General features: G+C 48.1%; 4 protein-coding genes across 4 annotated transcripts; 3 read left to right on the top strand and 1 right to left on the bottom strand.

Annotated features, from left to right (window-relative positions):
* Positions 1 to 45: 45 nt before the first annotated feature.
* On the top strand, positions 46 to 2,429 carry L3040_004086 (uncharacterized protein; the record flags this gene model as incomplete). The annotated part of the gene is made up of 6 exons (XM_066154353.1): positions 46 to 302; positions 362 to 485; positions 562 to 848; positions 912 to 1,229; positions 1,294 to 1,439; positions 1,528 to 2,429. The coding sequence occupies 6 exons, from the start codon at positions 46 to 48 to the stop codon at positions 2,427 to 2,429; spliced, it is 2,034 nt and encodes a 677-aa protein (XP_066011855.1).
* Positions 2,430 to 5,155: 2,726 nt separating this feature from the next.
* On the top strand, positions 5,156 to 7,635 carry L3040_004085 (uncharacterized protein; the record flags this gene model as incomplete). Its single annotated transcript, XM_066154307.1, has 2 exons — positions 5,156 to 7,470; positions 7,515 to 7,635. The coding sequence occupies 2 exons, from the start codon at positions 5,156 to 5,158 to the stop codon at positions 7,633 to 7,635; spliced, it is 2,436 nt and encodes an 811-aa protein (XP_066011854.1).
* A 1,761-nt stretch (positions 7,636 to 9,396) lies between these two features.
* Positions 9,397 to 10,029, top strand: L3040_004084 (uncharacterized protein; the record flags this gene model as incomplete). Its single annotated transcript, XM_066154261.1, has 1 exon — positions 9,397 to 10,029. The coding sequence occupies one exon, from the start codon at positions 9,397 to 9,399 to the stop codon at positions 10,027 to 10,029; it is 633 nt and encodes a 210-aa protein (XP_066011853.1).
* Positions 10,030 to 13,755: 3,726 nt separating this feature from the next.
* On the bottom strand, positions 13,756 to 14,103 carry L3040_004083 (uncharacterized protein; the record flags this gene model as incomplete). The annotated part of the gene is made up of 2 exons (XM_007290935.1): positions 13,756 to 13,837; positions 13,934 to 14,103. 2 exons carry the CDS (start codon positions 14,101 to 14,103, stop codon positions 13,756 to 13,758), a joined length of 252 nt encoding a protein of 83 aa, XP_007290997.1.
* Between the last annotated feature and the right edge of the window lie 8,614 nt (positions 14,104 to 22,717).

Here is a 22,717-nt window from a genome sequence, read left to right as displayed (position 1 = left end):
TGTTTTAATTTTGATAACAATTTATTTAGATTCTATTTAATATATATGGAGATGTCGCTTCCGGAAGAGCTCGAGACGACAGACGTCGTGATCGTCGGCTGCGGACCTACCGGGGCCCTCCTCACGGCTCTGCTAGGCAGGTTCGGAGTCCGCAACATCGTCCTGGAGAGAGAGGCCGGCGTCACGAACGATCCCCGTGGGATCACCCTGGACGAGGACGGCCTGAGGCTGTTGCAGGAGGTTGGGTTGTATGATAAGATCTACTCCGAGATGGGCTCTTGTATGTATCGAACTCCATTCATGTACGTTTCTCGGTTTCTACGTGTTTGTACGTACTTTGAGAAATGGACTTGAGATGCAGTATATTCGAATTGCTGACGACGGGCACGTCCTATCCATCGATCGTAGCGATAGGCAAGATCCACTTCATGACTAGCCGGAATGACCTGCACGAGAGGCCTTTTCTGAAGTTCGACATGGATACAGTTAGTGATAGACCTTCTTTTTTCTTTTTCCGATCAACTCTTAACTTCAGAGCTGACTTGATGGCATCTCTCCCAGAGCGAGGGGGGAACTGGTCATGTGGGGGTCATAGTGCACGAGCAACCGGTGCTGGAAAAACACCTCCGTCTCGCAGCTTCGCGTCAGCCGTCATCCGAGCTTAGATCTTGCTGTACCGTCTTCAACATCGAAGAGGACGCGGAGTGGGTATATTGCAGCTACCGGAATGCCTCCGGCGAGGAGAAGAGGGTTCGCGCGAAGTTCCTGGTGGGCGCTGACGGTAAGACGGGCTACACGAGGAAGATGTATCTCGAGCCCCGGGGAGTGATCATGGAACAAGCCTCGGCGTGAATAGCCTTTTCCTGTTCCTACCCCCATTTTCACCACCGACGAAGCTGATTGTGGGTTAGATTCGGATATAACGAGACGTGGGTGGCATTGAACTTGAGGATCACTCCTCCTACGCCGCAGTCACATCCAGACCTGCCGTTCTGGCAGCTTGGGCACACGCCCGAGGATCTTTACGACCTCTACTTCCCGCCCAATTTCAGGTTCATTTGTAGCGACAAGCGGCCAGTGGTCTGTGGGAGATTTGGAACCGGCCGGGAACGCTACTGGAGGCTCGAGTTCGTGGTGAACAGCGACGAGGATGCGGCGGAAATGGCGACGGAGAAGAGGACTATGGAGATCGTCATGCCCTATCTCACCCACGAGGCGTCTAAATACAAGTAGGTAAATCCCACCCTCGTCCTTCTCGTGACACAGACGCAGATTATGCTAAGAGCCTTGCAGTTGTCCCGACAAAGACATCCCATTCCCAGCCGATTGCATCGAGATCCTCCGCCTGAGACCCTTCGCATTCTCCGCCCGAAGCTGCAACAAGTGGGCTATAGGCCGAGTCATCCTCGCCGGCGACTCGGCCCACGTCTTCCCTCCATGTAAGCAAGCGAAGACTACCTCTCCCTCAATCTCGGTGATCACGGCAGCCTGCATCCCTTTCCCCTATTCTGACACCCTAGGTCCAAGTCGGCGGCCAAGGCATCTCCTCCGGCTTCCGCGACGCCTCCAGTCTCGCATGGCGTCTCGCTCTCACCACCCGCGAACGCACCGAGAACCACGAGCAGATCCTGGCCGGGTGGTACCGCGAGCGCCAGCAGCAGCTCCGCGTTTCCCTCGCCCGCACGATCCGTAACGGCTCCCTCTGCACCCAGGGCAACACCTGGTCCTTCCTCGTCACGAAGCTGGTCCTGCGCCTCATGCAGCTGCTCCCATGGACCAACCGCGCCCTGGAGAAGGGCCCCCGCTCGCAAGGCTGCGTGCGCTACCAACCCGCAGACGGCCTCTCGTTCTTGGGGGACGCCTACGGCGGCATCACGCTGCCCCAGGTCTACTGCGCCCCAACCTCTGCACCACCGGCAGCAACAACAGCAGTAATAATCACAGCAGTCGCGGTGCAGTTCTCCGACGACGTCATCTTCGCCGCGCACAAGCGCGGCCTGTTCCAGCTGCTCGTCCTAGTACAATCCCTCGCCGAAGTCGACGCCGCGCGCGAATCGCTGCTGGACATCGACATCGACCGGCTGTCGAACGACTACGTCCGGGCTGACGAAGCGACCTTCCTCGTGCAGCAGTCAGAAGTTCTCATACCCCCTCTCGATGCGCACCCACCACAACCACGACGCGACACTACTACTACTACTACTACTGCGTTCCGGCTGGCGACCGCAGAGGAGTTTGCGGCGTGTGAAGCGCTGTGTAGAGGCCGGCCGAAGCCGCGGTACTATGATATGTATCGCATCGGGAAGGACCTCGGGGGTATGACCTTTGTGGTTGTGAGGCCGGATCGGTTTACGTACGCGGCTTGTAGGAGTGTGGGTGAATTAGGAGGTATCTGTGCTGGGATCCGGGAGAGGTTGGGGATAGTATAAGTTGAGATGTAAACAAATATATAGATATTCATACAACTCAGAATATTATTAAGCAATTAAGGAAATATTCGAGACTAAAATTTCTCGAAGAGAAGCAGAGAACTTTACCTACGAAACCTCTTATTTGATTTGATATCTTGAAACTCTTTGGCCATTGGGAAGTTAGTTGCCTCTGTCTAAAAACAAGGCTCGTCTAAGTAAAAAGTCCTCCACTACCCACCCCTACCACCAAAATACATCCTAGTCAGCCCCATGTCGCAAAACCCGTCCACGTACCATCTATCCATCCAGACAAGCAACTCATCCTCTTTGCCTTCAATTCCTAGCAATCCATACAATATCAATTACCACAAATACCGGCTCAGACTCTCCATGAAATCAATTCGCACCGACATCAAGCTTTTCGGAGAAAACAGGACCCTCGCTAACTAATGCAGCCCTACCCCGGGCCCCCACCCACCCACTTTACTCCCGTCCTTAGCTGCTTGGCGGACAAACTGTATTTCAACGACAGTGCGAAATGCATTTGCGATAAGAGTCCGTGTAAGCTGAAAGAGATACTAGAAACATCCTTTCAAATCGGGTAGTATGGATTCAGAGGCTTCACACAGAGTGAGGGAGATGCGTGAGGCTGAGGGCGGTTTGTAAATCATTTGTGTTTCTGTGTGCATGTGTGTTTTCAAGGCATGAAATAAATAGGATTGCTTGTTGGGTGACTGGTAGGGCAGGTGCGTGCAATCAATCCATCTTTCTGTTTTTCTTAATTTTTTGTTTTTCTTTGCGTGTGGCAATCCTGGGGATCTATATCTGTAGCTATATATGTGTGTCTATCTACTCTTATGGAAGATGGAGAGTTTAATCAGAAATATAAAGTTAAGGCAGTAAGGGAGAGGTCTATCTGACTTGAGAAGAAGAGACGAGATGGGAAAAGTATTACTGCTACTGCTACGATTATTGATACGACTACTCGTTATTCTGACCCATCTACTTCGCGGATCTCCGTCTGCGGCGAGACAAATCCTCTCTTGAACTTCTCGAATCGAGAGCTGCCGGAAGAGGATCTCTCAGCTCCTTCTCTGTCTCTTTATTATCTCTCGGCTCCCTCTTATAGTATCCCTTGTCCTATTTTCAATCCATTCCTCGATGTTCGCTCGCAAAGTGGTGTTTCGACGTCGTGAAAGCTCGCTGGTCGGCTGGCAGGCAGGCAGGGCTGGTATCCAATCACCAAAAGCCGCGTCGCCTCGGGGGTGGGGGAGGTGAGGCGCGCAAGGAACATATTCGTCAGTAATTCTGCAATGCTGCTAGAGAAGAGAGGGGACATAGTGTATTGTATTGCATTGAACTGCTCCCTCTCTAACTCCGGTACGTTCAACCATTCCTATTCCTTCCGTGAACCGTGAGCCGTTGGACTGAACAGTAGCTGCGCCTTGTGGTGAGGATTTGGCCACTACTTGGCTGGATCTATCATATCAGAGGTGTAGAGGAGAGCAAGAAGACATCGACTGATACTTTGGGATCTACAAGAGCAGCTTTCGAGTCCTCCCTCTGTTTCCGATATCCTGACTTCCACCGCCATATGCTCGCAGCAGCTTTGATATCCAGTCCTGGAATAGGACTTCTACGCGGGGTAATAGCCATTGTATGTATTGTATTGCAGTCCTGTCTTGGGTCGGCGAAGGTAAAGAGGTGTGAACTCGTCGATGGAACAGTTCCTCATAGGCGGCGTGGAGTGAGTGTATGTCGCGATCTGTGCTGAAATGATAATCTGCAAGTACTATGCGGAAATATTCTCTTATTCATCCTTATCATCTTCTTCTTCTTCCTCATCTTCTCATGGCGCATATATCTAGTTCAAATTCATCAGTAAATAGTCTCTCAAGTTTCAAAGCTCCAATGCATACCAACCTCCCAAACGCGAACGGGACATCGCCCTAATCGTGCCTTTGAGATCGAAGCTTCGGTTTAAACCCACACACCAAAACGGCCAAACTCGATTTTTTTGGGAAAGAGAGAGAACCACACCTTTCCCGATACGAAGAATATTAGTATAAAAGAATCGCGCATCACCTATCAGATTGTCGAGAATGTACACCATAGATGTGGCAGGATGAGCGAATATGCCTCCCCAGTAAACAATAGCCCTGAGCCCTATGTGTGGGTGCACATTTGGAAAATTCGCTTAATTGTCAACAATCCGATTTCAGACGGCAATCGCGTCGACAACGCGTTGCCAATTTTGCTATCATATATATAAACAATCCTAACGCTTGATATTGTATCCCTGTGATCTCGTCTCCATTCAATATAGATGCGCGCACCCGGGTGGCAAAGGTGAACTCGTAAAGTGAATGTGTGGGGGGGAAAGCGCGAAATTCGGCGCTAGTGCTAGCGGAAGTTGAAATTTTCACCTTCTCACCTTTCGTTCCTCTTCCACGTGGCTGCGCTACCACGCGACGCTAGTTTAGCGTCCTTTTTGATTTCGCACTGATATTAGTGGGAGACTGCAACCAACTTTGTTTCCTCAACCACACACTCAGTTACACAACCGCAACCACAACCACAAACACACACAACAACAACAACACAATCACACTCACACATACACTCACACTCACACTCACACACACTCCCACTCACACTCACACACACACCCCTACACACACACACACCACACATACACACACCACACACACACACACCAACCAAACTCAAACCCAAACGGCAAGATGTCTTACTCCGCCGAATCCATCGCCACCGCCTGGGCCAATGCCGAGATTGCTGCCGCCGCCGCCGCCGGAGCTCCTGCTCCCGCCGCCGCCGCCGTCGCACCTGCTGCGGCCCAGGCCGACCTCGCCTCCTCCTCTGCCGCCGACTCCGCTGATGCGGATGACGACTTTGGATGGACTGACGACGCGTTGGATGACTTGGAAGCCGAAGTCGACTCGCTGATTCCGCCGCCGCAGACCTCCGCCCCCGGCGGAGGCTTCGCGTTCGGTGCCGGAATGGGGTTCGACTTCGGTTTCGGATCCGCCGCCCCGGGCGCGGCTACTGTTCCGTCGGTCGCTGAGCCGCGAGGCTTGGCGCAGGTTCAGCCCGCTGCCCCGGCAGCTACACCGTTCGCCTTCACATTTGGTGAAGGTATGGGTTTGGGGATGGGAGGGATGGGAGGAGGAAAGGGAGGAATCCTCGGAGCTGGTCCTGGCATGGCCGGAATGCCGGCAGTCAAGTCGCGAGGCTTGACGCAAGTCCGGCCCTCTGTCTCGGCAGCTCCGAGCTTTACCTTCGGTGGAGGAATGGGGAGCAACTTCGGCTTCGCCGCTGGCATGGCTGGATCGTCGGTCGTCTCGCCGCAAGGCTTGACGCAAGTCCAGCCCGCTGCCGCGGCCGCCCCGAGTTTGGCTCCCGGTGGAGGAATGAGCAGCAGCTCGGGCTCTGCCTTCGGCATGGCTGGATCGTCGGTCGTCAAGCCGCAAGGCTTGACGCAAGTCCAGCCCGCTGCCGCGGCTGCCACGAGCCCTGTCTCCGGTGGAGGAGTGCTTTCCCGCTTCTCTCCGCCAATGTTGAGGAAGAAGGAGGTCCGCTTCGGCGTCCCTGGGACGTCGGATGCCTCCCCTTCCTCCGCCTTCGGATCCCGGTCTTCGGGCCAGAAGAGCCCGCAGCGTCAGGTTGCCTCGAGCCTGCAGCCCCAGGCTGCCTCGAGTGCTTCCACTGCGGCGCCGGTCTTTGCCGCTCCCGCTGCCGCCCCCGTCCCGTCCGTCGCGAGCCCCGTGGCTCAGCAGACGTCGGGCGGCAGCCAGGACGCCGCCACCAATGGCCAATCTGGCACCCCTCTCGGCAGTGGCCCCGAGAATGTCTCGAGCACTTCGTCGTCGTGCGTGGCTCCGGCCACCACAGCGAAGGTCGCCAAGAGACATTCGCGGGCCACCAAGAGAGTGGTCAGACGGGAGAAGGAGGCTCTGGCGAGAGCAAGTGTTCAGGTGCTCCGACTGAAGGAGCACCTGAAGGAGCAACGGGTTGCTTCGGAGGAGGCTCGGGGATGGCGCGATGTCGCCGGGGGATTGAGGGAGGCCTTGGAGAGGCAGGAGAGGGAGCATGCCGAGGGCATGAGGAAGTTGGAGGAGCAGCATGCCAAGAGCATCGCTGAGGAGTTGGCGCGGGTGGAGGAGAAGCATGCCAAGAGCATTGCTGTGGAGGTGAAGAGAGCGGAGGAGATGGGGAAGAAGCATGCCAAGAGCATTGCTGAGGAGTCGAGACGGGCAGAGGCCCTGGGGGAGGAGGTCCAGATGCTGAAGGGGCAACTGGAGGCAGCGATGGCCGGCAATGCCGGCAAGCTGCAGGAGGGTCTGATGGCCAAAGCCTTCAGGCGGGCGCAGGATGCCGTCGCTTCCAAGAGCAAGACGGTCCTTGAGCAAGCTGAGCGGATCGCCAGCTACGAGCGACAGCTCAAGGACGCGATCGGAGCTCTGGATGCAGCAGGCATCTCCAACGGTGTAATCTCGCCATCAGATTACATCCGGGAGTCCGCCGCAGCAATGATTGACCAAGACAAGGTCATCGTGCTGTTGGACGCCGAGAGAAAGGCTCTGAGAGCCGGACTCGAGGAGTCCGAAGGCAGGGTCAAGAGTCTGGAGTATGGAAAGCGTGCCCTCCAGGGCACGCTGGATATCGCAGACGGGGAGAAGACGGAGGCCTTGGCTCATACCAAGGTCCTCGAAGCCAAGCTGGAGAAGGCGGAGACGCGGGCGGCGTTCTCCCTTCCTGGCAGCTTCCCCTCCGAGTGTTTTTGTGGCGGCCAGCAGGACCAGGTCGCCGATGAAGAGGTCACGCCAAGTGACGGAGAAACTTCCGACTCCGTCATCTTTCACATCCCTTGGGCTTTTGTCTTCCTGTGTATCTGGTTGACATTTGTCTCTTGGGTACTCTTCAAGCCCAGCGGCGTGGATGGATCGAGGCTTGCCTCCACCACCGTCGCGGGCGTTTCGGCTTCCTGCTCGGTCCTTGTGGCCGCCACCACATCTTTTGTCACCTCGCGCTATTGGGCGTTGGTGAACCAGACTGGTTCATTCTTCAACCGATAGTGCGCAGGTTGACCCCTATCGACATTGTCACGGGCAAAGCTGGACTGTCGATCGCCGAGTCGTTCGTCTTTGCGCATGTCTTCGGACTGTCGGCCGCCAAGTCGTTCAACTTTGCGCTTCCAGACTAACCTATGACTCTGTCAACTAGGGAAGATGTTATTTTAGGACTTTGCCACGGGCGAAGCTGGAATGTCGGCCGCCGAGTAGTTCGTCTTTGCGCAAGTCTTCGGACTGTCGGCCGCCAAGTCGTTCAACTTTGCGCATTTCCAGTCTAGCCCGTGACTCTGTCAACTACTAGACCGTTCGATTTGAGGAAGAGATGGCCATCTCTTCCGCTTTGTCACGGGCAAACGCTGGAATTTCAGCCGCCGTGTCGTCCGACTCTGCGCATTTCCAGCCTGCTCCGTCGGCTTAGCTTTTCAATATCTTACGCGTCTCTTGATTTTCCTACTACGCCGGAGTTGTGCCCGGGTAGTAGATGATGCGACTTTGTGTGCGTGTTTCTTGCATTTCCTGCTACGCCGGAGTTGTGCCCGGCTAGTGGAAGATGCGACTTTTGTGTGCGTTGTGTACGAGTACGATACCATTGCATTCCCTACTACGCCGGAGTTGTGCCCGGCTAGTGGAAGATGCGACTTTTTGTGCGTGTTTCTTGCGTTCCCTGCTACGCCGGAGTTGTGCCCGGCTAGTGGAAGATGCGACTTTTGTGTGCGTTATGTACGAGTACGATACCATTGCATTCCCTACTACGCCAGAGTTGTGCCTGGCTAGTGGAAGATGCGACTTGTGTGTGCGTTGTGTGCGAGTTTGACTTCTTTTCGGACTCAAACCATACGATCACTGGCAGGATACGGCTGACGACTACTTCAACTCTCATCTCGGCTTCGCCCGGCATGCGTGAGCTTTCCTCTCCGACAAACAACGGTGTCGCCATCATTCTGCGACTGTCTTCTTCATTCTTCCTCGTGTTGTATGCTTCTTCCTCACAGCTGCTACATGACGAACATGGGAATGAGAACTTCCGACACCGGTGTGGCCATCATTCTCCGATCAACCCCCAATCTTTATATCTCGCTGTATACTTCTTCACAGCTATACGATGGACATCGAATCAAGAACTCAGATCTCACGACCACTTTTCAACTCGGCTCCGGTCACCTCGGCTTCGTTCGGACAGCGGTGTGGCTTCCGTTCAGACTGCAGTGTGGTTTAGCAGTGTGGTTCTCACTCAGACAGCGTCGTGTTCCTCGTTCGGACAGCAGTGTGGCTTCCGTTCAGAATCGGCGTGGTCTTCCCCCTTCTCCGTCTCGCTGTACGCTTCTTCTTCACGGCTACACGGTGGACAGCGAATTGAGAACTCGGATTCTACAATCCCTTCTCAAATCGGCTTCGTTCGGATAGCAGTGTGTGGCTACCGTTCGGACAACAGCGTGGCTTCATTCAAACAGCGACGTGGCCTTCTCTCAGACAGCTGTATGACCTTCATTCAGACAGCTGTTTGATTCCCGTTTGGACAGCAGTGTGTAGCTTCCGTTCGGACATCAGTGTGGCTTCATCCAAACAGCGACACAGCCTCCATTATCAGACTGTTCTCTTCTCTTTCCAGCTTGTGGCTACAAGATGGATATTGAATCGAGAACTCGGACAATCTTCTACTCGGCCTCGAATCCGCTGGCAACCAAAAATCTCTTCCCAACCCCAGCGCGACCATAATTCTCTGACAGTTCTCTTCTTTTCTACCTTGTGGCTACAAGATGAAAATCGAATCGAGAACTTGGACAATCTTCTACTCGGCCTCGAATCCGCTGGCAACCAAAAATCTCTTCCCAACCCCAGCGCGACCATAATTCTCTGACAGTTCTCTTCTCTTTCCAACTTGTGGCTACAAGATGGAAATCGAATCGAGAACTCAGACAATTCTCTACGGCTTCCAATCAGTCGGCAATCAAAAACTTCTTTCCAACACCGCCGAGATCATCACCCTCGTGCAATTCTCTTCTTCCTCCATCTTGTGCCTCTTGATGGAGATGAATCGAGACCTCGGACAATCTTCTACGCGGCTTCCAATCAGTCGGCAATCAAAAACTTCTTTCCAACACCGCCGAGATCATCACCCTCTTGCAGTTCTCTTCTCCATCTTGTGGCTACAAGATGGAAATGAATCGAGAACTCGGACAATTCTCTACGCGGCTTCCAATCAGTCGGAAATCAAGAACTTCTTTCCAACACCGCCGAGATCATCACCCTCGTGCAGTTCTCTTCTCTCTCCATCCTGTGGCTACAAGATGGACATTGAATCCGAGAACTCGGAACGCGCGACCACTTGCGTCTTCAACTCGGCCTCGGTCAGCTGGCAACCCAAAACCAAAGACCCCTCTTTGATACCAGCATGGCCGGCCGCTGGCCTCCATTCTACCGGCCTCCATTCCCTGGGCAGTTCTCTTCTTGCTCCATCTTGTGGCTACAAGATGGACACCGAATCGAGAACCCAAACACTTTTCAATGCGACTCCGGTCAGCTAGCAGCAAGCATCGCGAGTTTTTCTCTCCAACACCGGTGTATCCGCTCGCCTGCAATCCACCGGCTTCTGTTCTCTTCTTTTTCCTCTTGTGGCTACAAGATGGACATTGAATCGAGGATTCGAAGCTGACAACCACTTCTACTTTTCAACTTGCTCTCAATCAGCTAGCAAGCACAGACTTTGGCCTTCACTCAAACAACGACATGGCTACTAGTCTTCTTCTTCCGATTGTCCTCTTCCTTTCCATCTTGTGGCTACAAGATAGGATGGAATCGAGAACTCGGATTCTTGTCAGCTTTCTCTCAATCAGCTAGCAAGCACAGACCTTGGCCTTCACTCAAACAACGACATGGCTAATAGTCTTCCTCTTTCCTCTTCTTTCCTGGCTTGTGGCTACAAGATAGAGATCGAATCGAGAACTCGGACTCTTGTCAGCTTGCTCTCAATCAGCTGGCAAGCACAGACTTTGGCCTTCACTCAAACAACGACATGGCTACTGGTCTTCTTCTTCCGATTGTCCTCTTCCTTTCCATCTTGTGGCTACAAGATAGGATCGAATCGAGAACTCGGACTCTTGTCAGCTTTCTCTCAATCAGCTGGCAAGCACAGACCTTGGCCTTCACTAAAACAACGACATGGCTACTAGTCTTCTTCTTCCGATTGTCCTCTTCCTTTCCATCTTGTGGCTACAAGATAAGGATCGAATCGAGAACTCGGACTCTTGTCAGCTTTCTCTCAATCAGCTGGCAAGCACAGACTTTGGCCTTCACTCAAACAACGACATGGCTACTAGTTTCCCTCTTTCCTCCTCTTTCCTGGCTTGTGGCTACAAGATGGAATTGAATCGAGGACTCGAAAGCTTTCCAGCTTTCTTCCAATCCAGCTGGCAAGCAAGAACCAAGAATATCTTTCCGACACTGTCGTGGCCTGCCCATTGAACCCAGCTCGGCTTCAATCGACTGGCCCCCATCCTCCCCTCGCTCTCTTCCCTTCCATCTTGTGGCTACAGGAGGGAAGGGGAATCGAGAGCACGAGAAGGCAACTCGGAAGCAAAGCGCGCCGACAATCCGCAGAGGCGCGGGTCAACCGGCAAACAAACCAGGCCTCCAAACCAACAAACAAGACCCTGCGCGCGAGCCGTTCTCGCCGCCACCGGTCTGTCGGGCCTCCCGTCTCCACCGACTGTTCTCTCCCTGCACCCCTTTCCATCTCGCCGCATGCCGCTTCTCCACAGGCTAGCTACACGATCGATGCACATGGGATCGAGGACGGCCTCGGAGTATTCGAGCACTTCCCTCTTCAGCTCACCTGCTTCTCAATCAATCAATCAATCACTCAAACAGCGGGGCGAGCACAGTGCGCGAAGATTCCTCTCCGAAAAACACCGGCAGAGCAATTCGGGTCCTTGGCGCCGATGGTTCTCTTCTTTCTTCCTTCAGCGCGCCGCGGTATACTTCTCCACAGCAGCCACACGATCGATGGACAGTGAATCGAGAAATCGGACTTTGGCGGCCGTCGACCGACCACCTTCAACCCGTCTTTGGTCCGCTGGCAAGCAGAAAACGCAAGCTTCTCTCAGCCGCTCTTCCCCGCTCGCCTTCAATCAGCTGGCAGAGGGAAAAAGAAAGGGGGAGAGCTTCTCTCTTCGCTACCAGCGCGGCCTACCTTCTCGGAATGTCCTCCTCGGGACCGCTTCCTCTTCCGCGGTATGCCATTTCCTCACCGGCTCCAACGATAAAACATCGCATCGCGAGCCCGGAAAAGCTTTTCAGCCCGCCTCCAATCAACCGGCGGGCACAAGGCCGCGAGGAACACCTCGTCGGGAAACACCGCTGAGGCCTTGCTTCTCAGCTCGCCTTCAGCCTTTCCATCCCCAACTCGGCCTGACCGTCGGTCAGCCAGCGCGCAGGAAACGCACGCTTCCTCTCTGACACGGCGGCGGCCTCCCTTCTCAGCTCGCCTGCATTCAATCAGTCTATCAGCCAGCCAGTCAGTCAGTCAGTCAGTCAGTCAGCCAGAAAAAACAAAAAAACAAAAAAAAAAAAAAAAAAAAAAACAACGAGCTCCGCGCCGGAAAAACGCCGCCGTGGCTTCCCTTCTCAGCTCACCCACAACCAAAACCAACCAATCCCGTAAAAAAAAAAAAAAAAAAAAAAAAAAAAAAAAACACCAATCCCCAGAACGCATCTCTCCATCCCCATCCTCGTGTGCTCTGTCCTGTAGCCCGCACCATGCCAGCCAGCCAGCCCAGCTACAGCTACAGCTATAACACAGACAGACAGACACACAGACACACACACACACAGACACAGACACGCAGACACGCAGACACGCAGACACCGCCAAACAACCGGATAAGGAGGGGGTCTGAATCGAGAGGGGTGGGCATTGAGAATTGGGAGAGCGATTGGGCTGGGCTGGGATGGGATGGGATGGGATGGGCGAAAACCGCTTTCGGGAAGGGGAAAGAAGAGAGAGAAAAGAAGAAGAGAGAAGAGAGAAGAGGAGGAGAAAAGAAGAGAAGAAGAAAAAGAAGAGAGAAGATGGGCAGATGGATGGATGGTGGATGGAAGACAGCAGAGTAGCAAATCAGCTCAGATCCGATCCGATCCGATCCGATCCGGGAGTTGATGGATATGGGCGTGGGCGTGGCTAGCCAGCGAGCATAGATAGATAGATAGATACATGAAAGGGGACGGACGAGAAAAGGCAAAGTAGATTGTTGTTCATGTTGTTGTTGTTATCATTGTTGCTGTATTTATCTATCTAAGGTATCTATCTACGTCGGGCGGCGGGCTGCCTGCCGCCTTGGGATTTCCCATAGGGAAGGGGAGGGAAGGGAAGGGGGGGGCGGGTGGGTGGATGGATGGATGGATGGATGGATGGATAGGCAGAGCAAAGCAAAGAAAATCAAAACCCATCACATAAGCAGCAAGCAACTCAGCGCCTTCATCTTATCAGTGCAGACAGACAGACAGACAGACAGACAGACAGACAGATAAATAGCTAGCTAACTTCAACCTAAAAGAAGAAAAGCCCAATCAATCAACCAACCAACCAACCAACTAACCATTATAATCCCCATCAGAATCCCAGGTTGTAGGTGTCCAGAATCATTCACTCACGCAGCTTTTCGATTGATTGTTTGATTGGTTGATTGTTTGATTACTTAATTAGTTAGTTAGTTAGCAAGTAATCTCCTCTCACACTGTACTGTACAAGACAGCCCTTTTTCTCTCTTTTTCTCTTCCTTTTCCTTTCTTTTCTTCTTTCTTTCTTTCTTTCTCAACTTTCAAGTGTTTTTTTTACTGTTCTTTACCGGTTCTGCGGAAGAGAATGTATATATGCCAACCCAACCCAACCCAACCCAACCTAACCCATGCTACCGCCGCTTGCCTCGCCGTTCGCGCATTTGTTCATCTCCAGAGCAGATTTTGGGATCCGGTGCCAGTCGCGACATTGATCGGGGTATTCATGTGGATTTCTATAGATGCATGCACTTGATAGGTATTCCGGGTGATGAATGTCCAACTCTTCAGCCCGATATGCCATTCCCAGATGGATGGATAGATGGATGGATGAATGAATGACCTAAGTGGCAGTTGCAAAACGCCCCGACGTAATCACACCAGGACCATTCCTTCCCAGGTTCCACTACCCTCGTCCCAACGCGTCTCCGTCTACACCCCCCTTACTCCCCCTTCCCCCTTCCCCCTTCACAATCGCCTCAGAGCCTCGCCTCAACGTAATCCATAACCGGCGGCACCGCATAAGGCCAGAACATAACGACAGCAACGACGGGGAAATACCTGTGCAGAGACGGACCCCGGGTCAGCGTGCGTCGAATCCCGAGTCCCGAGTTTCCCACCAGCTCGCTCCAGCCGAGAGAAAAAAAAACCACTCACATCATCGCCACGCTGCCCGACTTCTTCCAGTGCGCACCCCAGGCTGCCTGTCCGCCTACGGCTCGGGGGATGGCCGACGAGCCTACGGAGCGGAACTGCGTGGCGCTTGCGCGGGGGACGCGGGTGCGTGCGAGCGCGGAGAGGATGGCGCTGCGGGCTATGGGTGACATTGTGTTGGCGCTGGTTGGGGGCGTGGGGGTGGAGTGGGAGTGGAGTGGTAGTGGCAGGAGATCAACTCGCTGCAGAGAGAATACTCTCGATGAGAGGAAAGACGAGACGTTAGACGTCGGTGGAGGATGTAGAGGCGGAGACGGAGATGGATCGATCAGACGGACAGGCGGAGTTCAGGAATTGAGAAGTTGAGGTCTCAGAGAGAGAGAGAGAGAGAGAGAGAGAGAGAGAGAGAGAGAGAGAGAGAGAGAGAACCATCCATCCTTTAAATGCCTTGGATCCCGTGACTGTGATGCCCAAAGGGAGCTGTAAACCCTGAAGCCCATTCATTACCCAGAGCCTAATGCCCAGAGCCCAATACAGCAAGTGCTGACCGTGCACGGGATGCTCATTGGGGGACGGCCCTTTACCCCGCGTTGTAGGACCACTCGGCGCCTCCTTATCTGCTTATCTGCTTATCTTCCCCGGATTAAGAGAATCTGGGGTCTGGGGTCTGGGGTCTGGGGTCTGGGGTCTGGGGTAAGGATAAGGTAAGGCTAAGTAAGGTAAGGCCAAGGCCAAGGCTAAGAATGAGGGGTAAAAGGACTGGCCATGGGAAAAGACGCCACGATCATCATCTCGAGAAGAAGAAAAACAACATAAATTCACAGCAACGGGCAGAGGACGTTGCAATAGATCAACGGGACTGGATTGGATTAGCTTCCCACGCCAGAGAAACACATACCTACCTGCCTTACCCAGAAAGGGCATGTATGTATGTATGTTAATACAGTAGGTATCCCCACGCCGACGAAACGAGGCTCCTCTAGAGCTAGCACCGGACTGGTGGCAGCGGGGGGCTTCTTAGATAGATACTACGTCGCAGGCGTAAGTATTACCCCTCGAGGGTAGGGAAAACAGGGGGTTTAAAGTGGAAACTAAACTTTTGAGACAGCCTCGAGGGGTAATACTTACGCCTGGGACGTAGTATCTAGCGGCCTTATGATAGCAGCAAGGCTTGCCGTCGCCCCACAAGTCAAAGGCAACGAATGCATGCATGCACTCAAATCTCTTTCGAAGGCCCTTGCATCACAACGCAGTAGGAAGGATAGCTTGTAGCCTGGAGAGGCGTGCGTCGGCTTCTCGTCCACCTCTCCTCCTCTGAGCACAGAGCAGCAGCGTAGCATCGCCGGTTCCAAAGCAATCAGCGCCAGCCCAGAGAGATAGGCAGGGCTGTGAGCATCCCGTGGATAGCTGCGCAAAAGCCCGGATCCGGATCTACGATGAACTCTCAGAAGCCCCGCGCTAAGTCTCCGAGTGCGTATCCTCTCGCGGAGCTTCTTCCTCGAGCATATTGCGTGTAGAGTCGGCGCTGGCGTGGCCCGTTGAGTGTGCTGGGTGGGCTGGCTGGGAGAGGAGGAGAACCAGAAGTCCGCCGAGGAAAAAAGTATCCAGTCTCCCCACTTCTCGCGGACGGCGGATTGCAGATCACGCCGTCAACGCTGCGGCATTGCAACTGCCTTCCAGCGACATCTTCGTGATTACCTCGGGGTAAAACAAGAAGCAACATTTTCTCTTCTCTCGTCTCTTCTTCTTCTTCTTCTTCTTCTACAGCAAGAAAAAATACAGTATCCCCCACCAAAAAACAAAAAAACAAAAAAAAAAAAAACAAGTGACTCGAAGCGTAAGCCTTAGCCGTAGCCTCCAAACCAGATTCATCTTCCGTCCAGCTCCAACCTCAACCTCAACCTCAACCTCAACTCCACCCCCAGCTCCGAAGACCACCCATCCTCCACCCACCCTCCACCCACCCTCCTCCCATCCCTCTAAATCTCTCTCTCTCCCCCCCTCTCTCCCCCTCTCCCTCCCTCCTCCTCTTCCTCGCCTACAGCACGAAACCATACCTGCCAGCCCACCACTTTTACAGGAATAGACCGAATCCACCAAACCAAGCCAAGCCAAGCCAAGCCAAGCCAAGTCAAGTCAAATCAAGCAAACCTGGTCTTCTCTTCTTTCTCCCCCACCTCAACATCAACGTCAACGTCAACATCAACATCAACATCAACATCAGTAACCAATCCGAATCCTAATCCACTCCCAATCGCAATCCAATCTCAATCTCAATCCCAATCCCAATCGCAGTCTCAATCTCAATCTCAATCCAATCCCACCTTCTCGTATATCTGTCGTATTATATATATATATATATATATATACATATACAAAATCGTCGAAATAACACACAGCAGGCAGAGAAGAATCTAGTTCGAAAGGCGGGGGTGTTTTTGAACTTGCGAACTAACCCCCCCCCCCCCCCCCCCCCCCCCCCCTTTTTTTTTTCTTTTCTCTTTTTTCTTATTCCCTCCCTCTCTCTCTTTTTCTTATTCTTATTCTTATTCTCTCTTTTTCTTTTTCTTATTCTTGTTCTCTTGTCTCCTTTTTTTTAAAATTTTTTTTTTTCCCTTGTTTTCCTTTCCTTTTTTTGTTCTGGTTTTGGTTTTCATTTCATGCCGTGATAAAGAAGGTGATGAAGAGGGTGAGCAGGAGGAGCAAGAAGAAGACAGAGAAACGAATAAAGACCTCCTTTTAAGATCCTTTTACCTTCCTTCCCGCTTATCTTAATTATTTAATACGAAATTTTCAACTTGTTCACAACGACTTGATTTTCATTGCATTCGATTCTTAAGATACGGTAGGCTGCTCCATGGGGCCCCATGGGGCCCCACGGAGTTTTGGGTCCTCCTTACGGGGGAACCCACGGGGGGTACAAAATTCTGCCCCTCCCTATGGGGAAACCTTATAAGGCGTAGGGTTACTCCATAGGGTTTATATACATAAAAATATGCATATACATAATTACTAATCAAGTTTACTAATTACATTTACTAATCACATTTACTAATCACATTTACTAATTATATTTACTAATCACATTTATTAATTAGAGACTTAAAGTATTAGTCAAATTTATTAGTTATAAAGGCTTAAGGGTTGATAAAGACCCGTTCTTTAGCTTAAGTCTATTAGTTACAAAGAGTTGATAAAGACCCGTCCTTTTGCAGTTACGTAGAATACGTTTAACTCGGTCTTTGCTTTTAGCTTAAGCTCTTGCTTGTAAGCATAGTTCAAATAAATCTCGTTTGACTCAAGTAGCTCTCTTAGCTTTTAGCACTTGTTGCTCTACTTAAATTCATTTTCATCCGAGAACTTGAAGGTGAAGCGTTTATATGCTAAGGTGCTATCGATAGTGAAGGGGTATAGCATTAATAGCTCTTTCAAAATGCTTTTAGCTTCAGCATAATCGCTATCGAAAAGCTTAAGAGTAAGATCACTTAAGATCAATCGAACCTTAATATCTTTATAAGTGAATTGCTTTCTAATTAGGTTAAGGAAAGAGACAAAGTGGTCGAGGAGACAAAAGACTTAAGCGCTCTCTTTTTAAATAAAAAATCAATCAGTGATTATAGAATATAGATGTTATTATTAACTTTGTTAGCACCGTAATGCTTGATGCCGAACTTATCGACAAAACCTTTGCGACTTTTTTATTCGTAATCGAGGCCGATTAGTCTTAAAAACAAAGCGGTATCTTCTTTATCATAGCAAGTAAATATTGAATTAACAACGTTACTATTAGCATAAACGACTACGAAATCTTTATAGCGACTAAGTATCTCGTTGATTAGCTTGTTGCTACCGGTGCTAAAAGAGTTGACCTCGACTATAGCGTTATAAAAGAAAGGAATCGACATTGCTAAATAAAGAAAATAATTAGCTTAAAGCAAAGAATCAAAAAGCAAAGAATCAAAAGGAAAATAATTACTTAAGTTGAGTGTAGTTGTAATTGAGTATTAAAGTTAGTTAAGAAGTTAAGTGTTAAGGTTAAGAAGTTGAGTGTTGAAGTTAAGGTTAAGAAGTTAAGTATTAAAGTTAAGAAGTTGAAGTTAAGTGTTGAAGTTAAAGTTAAGAAGTTGAATAGAAAGTAGTTGTAGTGATGATAAAAAAAAGAAAAGGAAAAGGAAAGGGAGCGAGTACTTATATAAAAATAAAAGTATAGCTTAATCGTAATCGAGGCATTGCTTCGATTCATTAAAAGTGAATTATAATATTTAAAACAATAAATCGACGCGAAACAAAGAAAATAACGCGTTTTAAAACAATAAATCGACGCGGAACAAAGAAAATAACGCGTCGCTTAATAATAATCGCAATGCCTCGATTTAATAAAAGTGAATTACAATATTTAAAACACGAACTCGACGCGGAACAAAGAAGGAACGCTTCGCTTAGTAAATCTGATTAGTAAATCTGATTAATAAATCTGATTAGTAAATTTGATTAATAAATGCTGCACGGAAAGAAACCTTGCATGCTGCACGTCCTTTTGCTACACGTGCTTAGCTCGGCTATAGCTCGGCTATAGCTCGGCTATAGCACGTGCTTTACCGTACGTAATCTAATTAGTAAATCTGATTAGTAAATCTAATTAATAAATGCTGTATAAAAAGAATTAACGTACTTAAAGCTGTTATACGTAACTTACGTAAGGCTGCTACACGTAACTTACGTAAAGCTGCTATACGTAACTTACGTAAGGCTGCTATACGTAACTTACGTAAAGCTGCTATACGTAACTTACGTAAAGCTGCTATACGTAACTTACGTAAAGCTGCTACACTTAACGTACTTAAGGCTGCTATACGTAAACTACGTAAGGCTGCTATACGTAATTTACGTAAGGCTGCTACACTTAACGTACTTAAGGCTGCTATAGCTCGGCTATAACTCGGCTATAGCACGTGCTTTACCGTACGTAATCTGATTAGTAAATCTAATTAGTAAATCTAATTAGTAAATCTGATTAGTAAATGCTATATAAAAAGAATTAACGTACTTAAGGCTGCTATACGTAACTTACGTAAGGCTGTCACACGTAACCTACGTAAGGCTGCTACACTTAACGTACTTAAAGCTGCTATACGTAACTTACGTAAAGCTGCTATACGTAACTTACGTAAGGCTGCTATACTTAACGTACTTAAGGCTGCTATAGCTCGGCTATAGCTCGGCTATAGTACGTGCTTTACCGTACGTAATCTGATTAGTAAATCTAATTAGTAAATCTGATTAGTAAATCTGATTAGTAAATGCTGCATAAAAAGAATTAACGTACTTAAAGCTGCTATACGTAACTTACGTAAGGCTGCTATACGTAACTTACGTAAGGCTGCTATACCTAACGTACTTAAGGCTGCTACACGTAACTTACGTAAAGCTGCTATACGTAACTTACGTAAGGCTGCTACACTTAACGTACTTAAAGCTGCTACACGTAAACTACGTAAGGCTGCTATACGTAACTTACGTAAGGCTGCTATACCTAACGTACTTAAGGCTGCTATACTTAACGTACTTAAAGCTGCTACACGTAACTTACGTAAGGCTGCTATACGTAACTTACGTGCTATACTTAACGTACTTAAGGCTGCTATACGTAACTTACGTAAGGCTGTTATACGTAGCGTACGTAAAGCTATTACACGTAACTGACTTATGAACTATGGTTCACGAGTGAACTTTTCTTTTAATTACTACTACCGGTATTCTTAGCTAGCTAGCTAAGGTCGATATAAATATATTAATAATAATAAAAAAACTAAAGATATCGATAAAAAAGAATTCAATTAATTATTGCAATCAATTGTAAACAAATAAATACAAAAACTTAATGATATAAAAAAAGCAATTCAGTAAATAAAATCAAAATCGCTAATTATAAAACTTAGCAAGAGCGATACTCTTTGCAATTAAACGCTTGATTCTAGAAGAAGCTTCTTTTTTTTTATTTTGTATTAATCCCGCTTCATTATCTTCTTTTTCTTTTATTCGTTTGCGCTTTAAAGTTGATGATAAATTTGTAATTCGTTCGCTTATAAAAGTATTAGATTTAAAGTCGTTAAACTTATATATAATAATTGATTTACTTTAACTTTAAATAACGATTAAAAGAGTTTTAAGTTTCGAAATACTAGGTTTCGAAGTTTAAGCGGCATTTAAAGTTCTATAAGATAGCGAAGCCGAGTCCGGTATTCTATTAGCTTCCTTTCTACTTATTATCCTTTTATTACCTTGCTTAAAGCTTGATATTTCTTCCGCGTCAAAATAATTTTATTAAGAAATATCATTCGAATCGTTTTGATCGTATAAATTTGCTATCGCTAATATTTAAGTTAGAATTTATATTTAAATAAAAGCGTATATTATATAATATCGTACTTCGTTGCACTTTATTTTTATAGTTTATATAGCGTTTAAAGCTAATCGATTCGTTCGTACCGTTCGAATCTAAATTTTCTAAATCGTTTTCGTTTTTTATATCATTAAAAACGTTCTAATCTATATCATCTTGAGTTTGCTTATCGAAAAGTAAATCCGTAGCTACTTTCGATTGATTTATTTTGCTTGGTTTTTTTTATAAAGAATATAATCGATTTGCTACGACTTTGCTTTAAGAAGCGGAAGAATGCGCTTTGTATAATCTTATATAATAGTTAGTAAATCGATTAGTAAATCGATTAGTAAATCGATTAATAAATCGATAAAAAGTAAAAATATCGCAAGTAAATTAACTTACTTTTTAAATGCCTTTCGTAATTTAAAGACTTTCCGTACCGTAGCTGTCGCATTTTAAACGAAACATCTTTATCAATATCTTGAAACTTATTTAAATTCTTTTTTATTTAATATAATTAATAAATATTTATAAAATCAACATTATTTAAACTTACGTGATTCTCGCACTTCAGCTTTTAATATTATCAACTTAGCTTTTCGTTACTTAAAACTTATTATTCGAAAGTCTTAATCGATCGCAAGATTATCGCAAGTAAAGATATATTTAAAATAAGATAAGCTTTGAAATTAACGATTTTGCTATTCTTAAAACTTTTGTATTTTTTATTCGAATTCTTCTTTAAGCTGATCTTTATTTAAATTATTGTAATTTATTAAAATCGATTCGAATAAGTGCCGAGCTTTATTTAAGCGAGTATTACATATCTTAAAATATAAAGCAGTTATTTTTTTTGCGATTATTAATAGTGTCGGTATATCCATATCGACCTTAGCTAGTAGTAATAGTAGTAGTAGTAGTAGTTGGGGAAGCTCACCCGTGAACCATGGTTCACGGGCCACTTGGCATGCCTCGCTTAGCATGTCAGCAGTCAAGGGACCCCCAACTTGACAAGTAAACCTATTAGCTAGCTAGTGCACGTGATTCCTTCTAATCGTATAGAAGGAATCAGCTCCCTTGAGCCTTAAAGAGCAGACAGAATTCAGATACTTTATCAACCGAGTGTTTTGCAATTGCAAGTACTTTGACGACCGTTACGACCTTACGAATATATATTCCCAATCGCTTAGAAGCAATCCAATACTAATCAGTGGTTGATTTACTACTAAGTGATCAATCATAGAGAAGCTAAGAATACTTTATAGCGAGGATACCTTTTACTACGATACTTCCTTCCTTTTATAACGGAAGAGCGATTCCGTACCAAGTCGCTTCTTATACTACCGATTTTCTTTTATTCTTATAAAAGAGTGATTCCGAACCAAGTCACTTTTATACAACCTTTAAAGCTGTAGAGCCGCGCTTGCTACACACAGTAAACCTAACTAACACGATCGATCTACGTACGAGCAGACAATAACTATGGCCGATCGAGCAATTAGACCTCCAAGTAGGGAGTCCAGCCGACAAAGAGCAGTAAGGTATTATACCTTTCGAGTCTCATCACTACCCACGGAACCCCCAGCTATTCAGCTAAAAGGACCACTATACCCAGGACTCCCAAGCCTCTTGAAAGGACCAGACGACGAGATGTCGAGCATCTTATTTGATTTAAACGAGCTACTATACGCAAGGCCAAACAATGAGATCACGGCCCGAGCGATAGTGAACGACTTCCTAGATGCGAAGTGTAAAAGGCTAAAGGATTACGACTTATAAAGCTTATTCCGGCACGCTTTCTTACGCTAAGATTAAACGAGTTTTACGATGACGGAGGACAATACAAGACGAGGCCTTAAGTTTGCTACCTTTATTAGCCTTAAAGAACACTTGATATCTAAAGGCGTATAGTGTCCCTTAAAGCAAAGGGGCTACGCTAATAGGATGGTCAAGCTCTTGAACGACGAGCAGCAACACTAATGAACCTTCTAGGAAATAAAAGAGCAGCAAGCAGCACCCTTAGGCTTCGATTCAAGGTAGACCGCCGAAAACCTTACGGACGACGAAGATAATACGCCTCAACCACCTTTATTACCCTTACGAAGTCCAAAAAGGAAGGAAAAAGAAGTATTAAAAAAGGAAGGGGAAGAGATTCGGAGGTTACGCGAAGAATTTGCGAAAGAGAAGAGGAATATAAAGCAAAATATAAAGGTGATAGCAAAGCAAATAGCGGAGTTACGGACTTACGTTATACAATTTAACGAAGGGCTACGACGAAGCACTTTAGCGTACTCGACGCTCTTAATTTAGCAACCGCTACGCAATACGCTAATTATACAAGAGCTAAAATCACCTTAGCGGCCCTTAAACCCCTTTCTTAAGAGCTATAACCGGGTTTCTTA

Source organism: Drepanopeziza brunnea (genome assembly GCF_022702325.1).
Source record: "Drepanopeziza brunnea f. sp. 'multigermtubi' strain 214-2 chromosome Unknown ctg6, whole genome shotgun sequence".
Classification (NCBI taxonomy): Eukaryota; Fungi; Ascomycota; class Leotiomycetes; order Helotiales; family Drepanopezizaceae; genus Drepanopeziza; species Drepanopeziza brunnea.
This window is presented reverse-complemented; position numbering and strand designations above follow the sequence as displayed.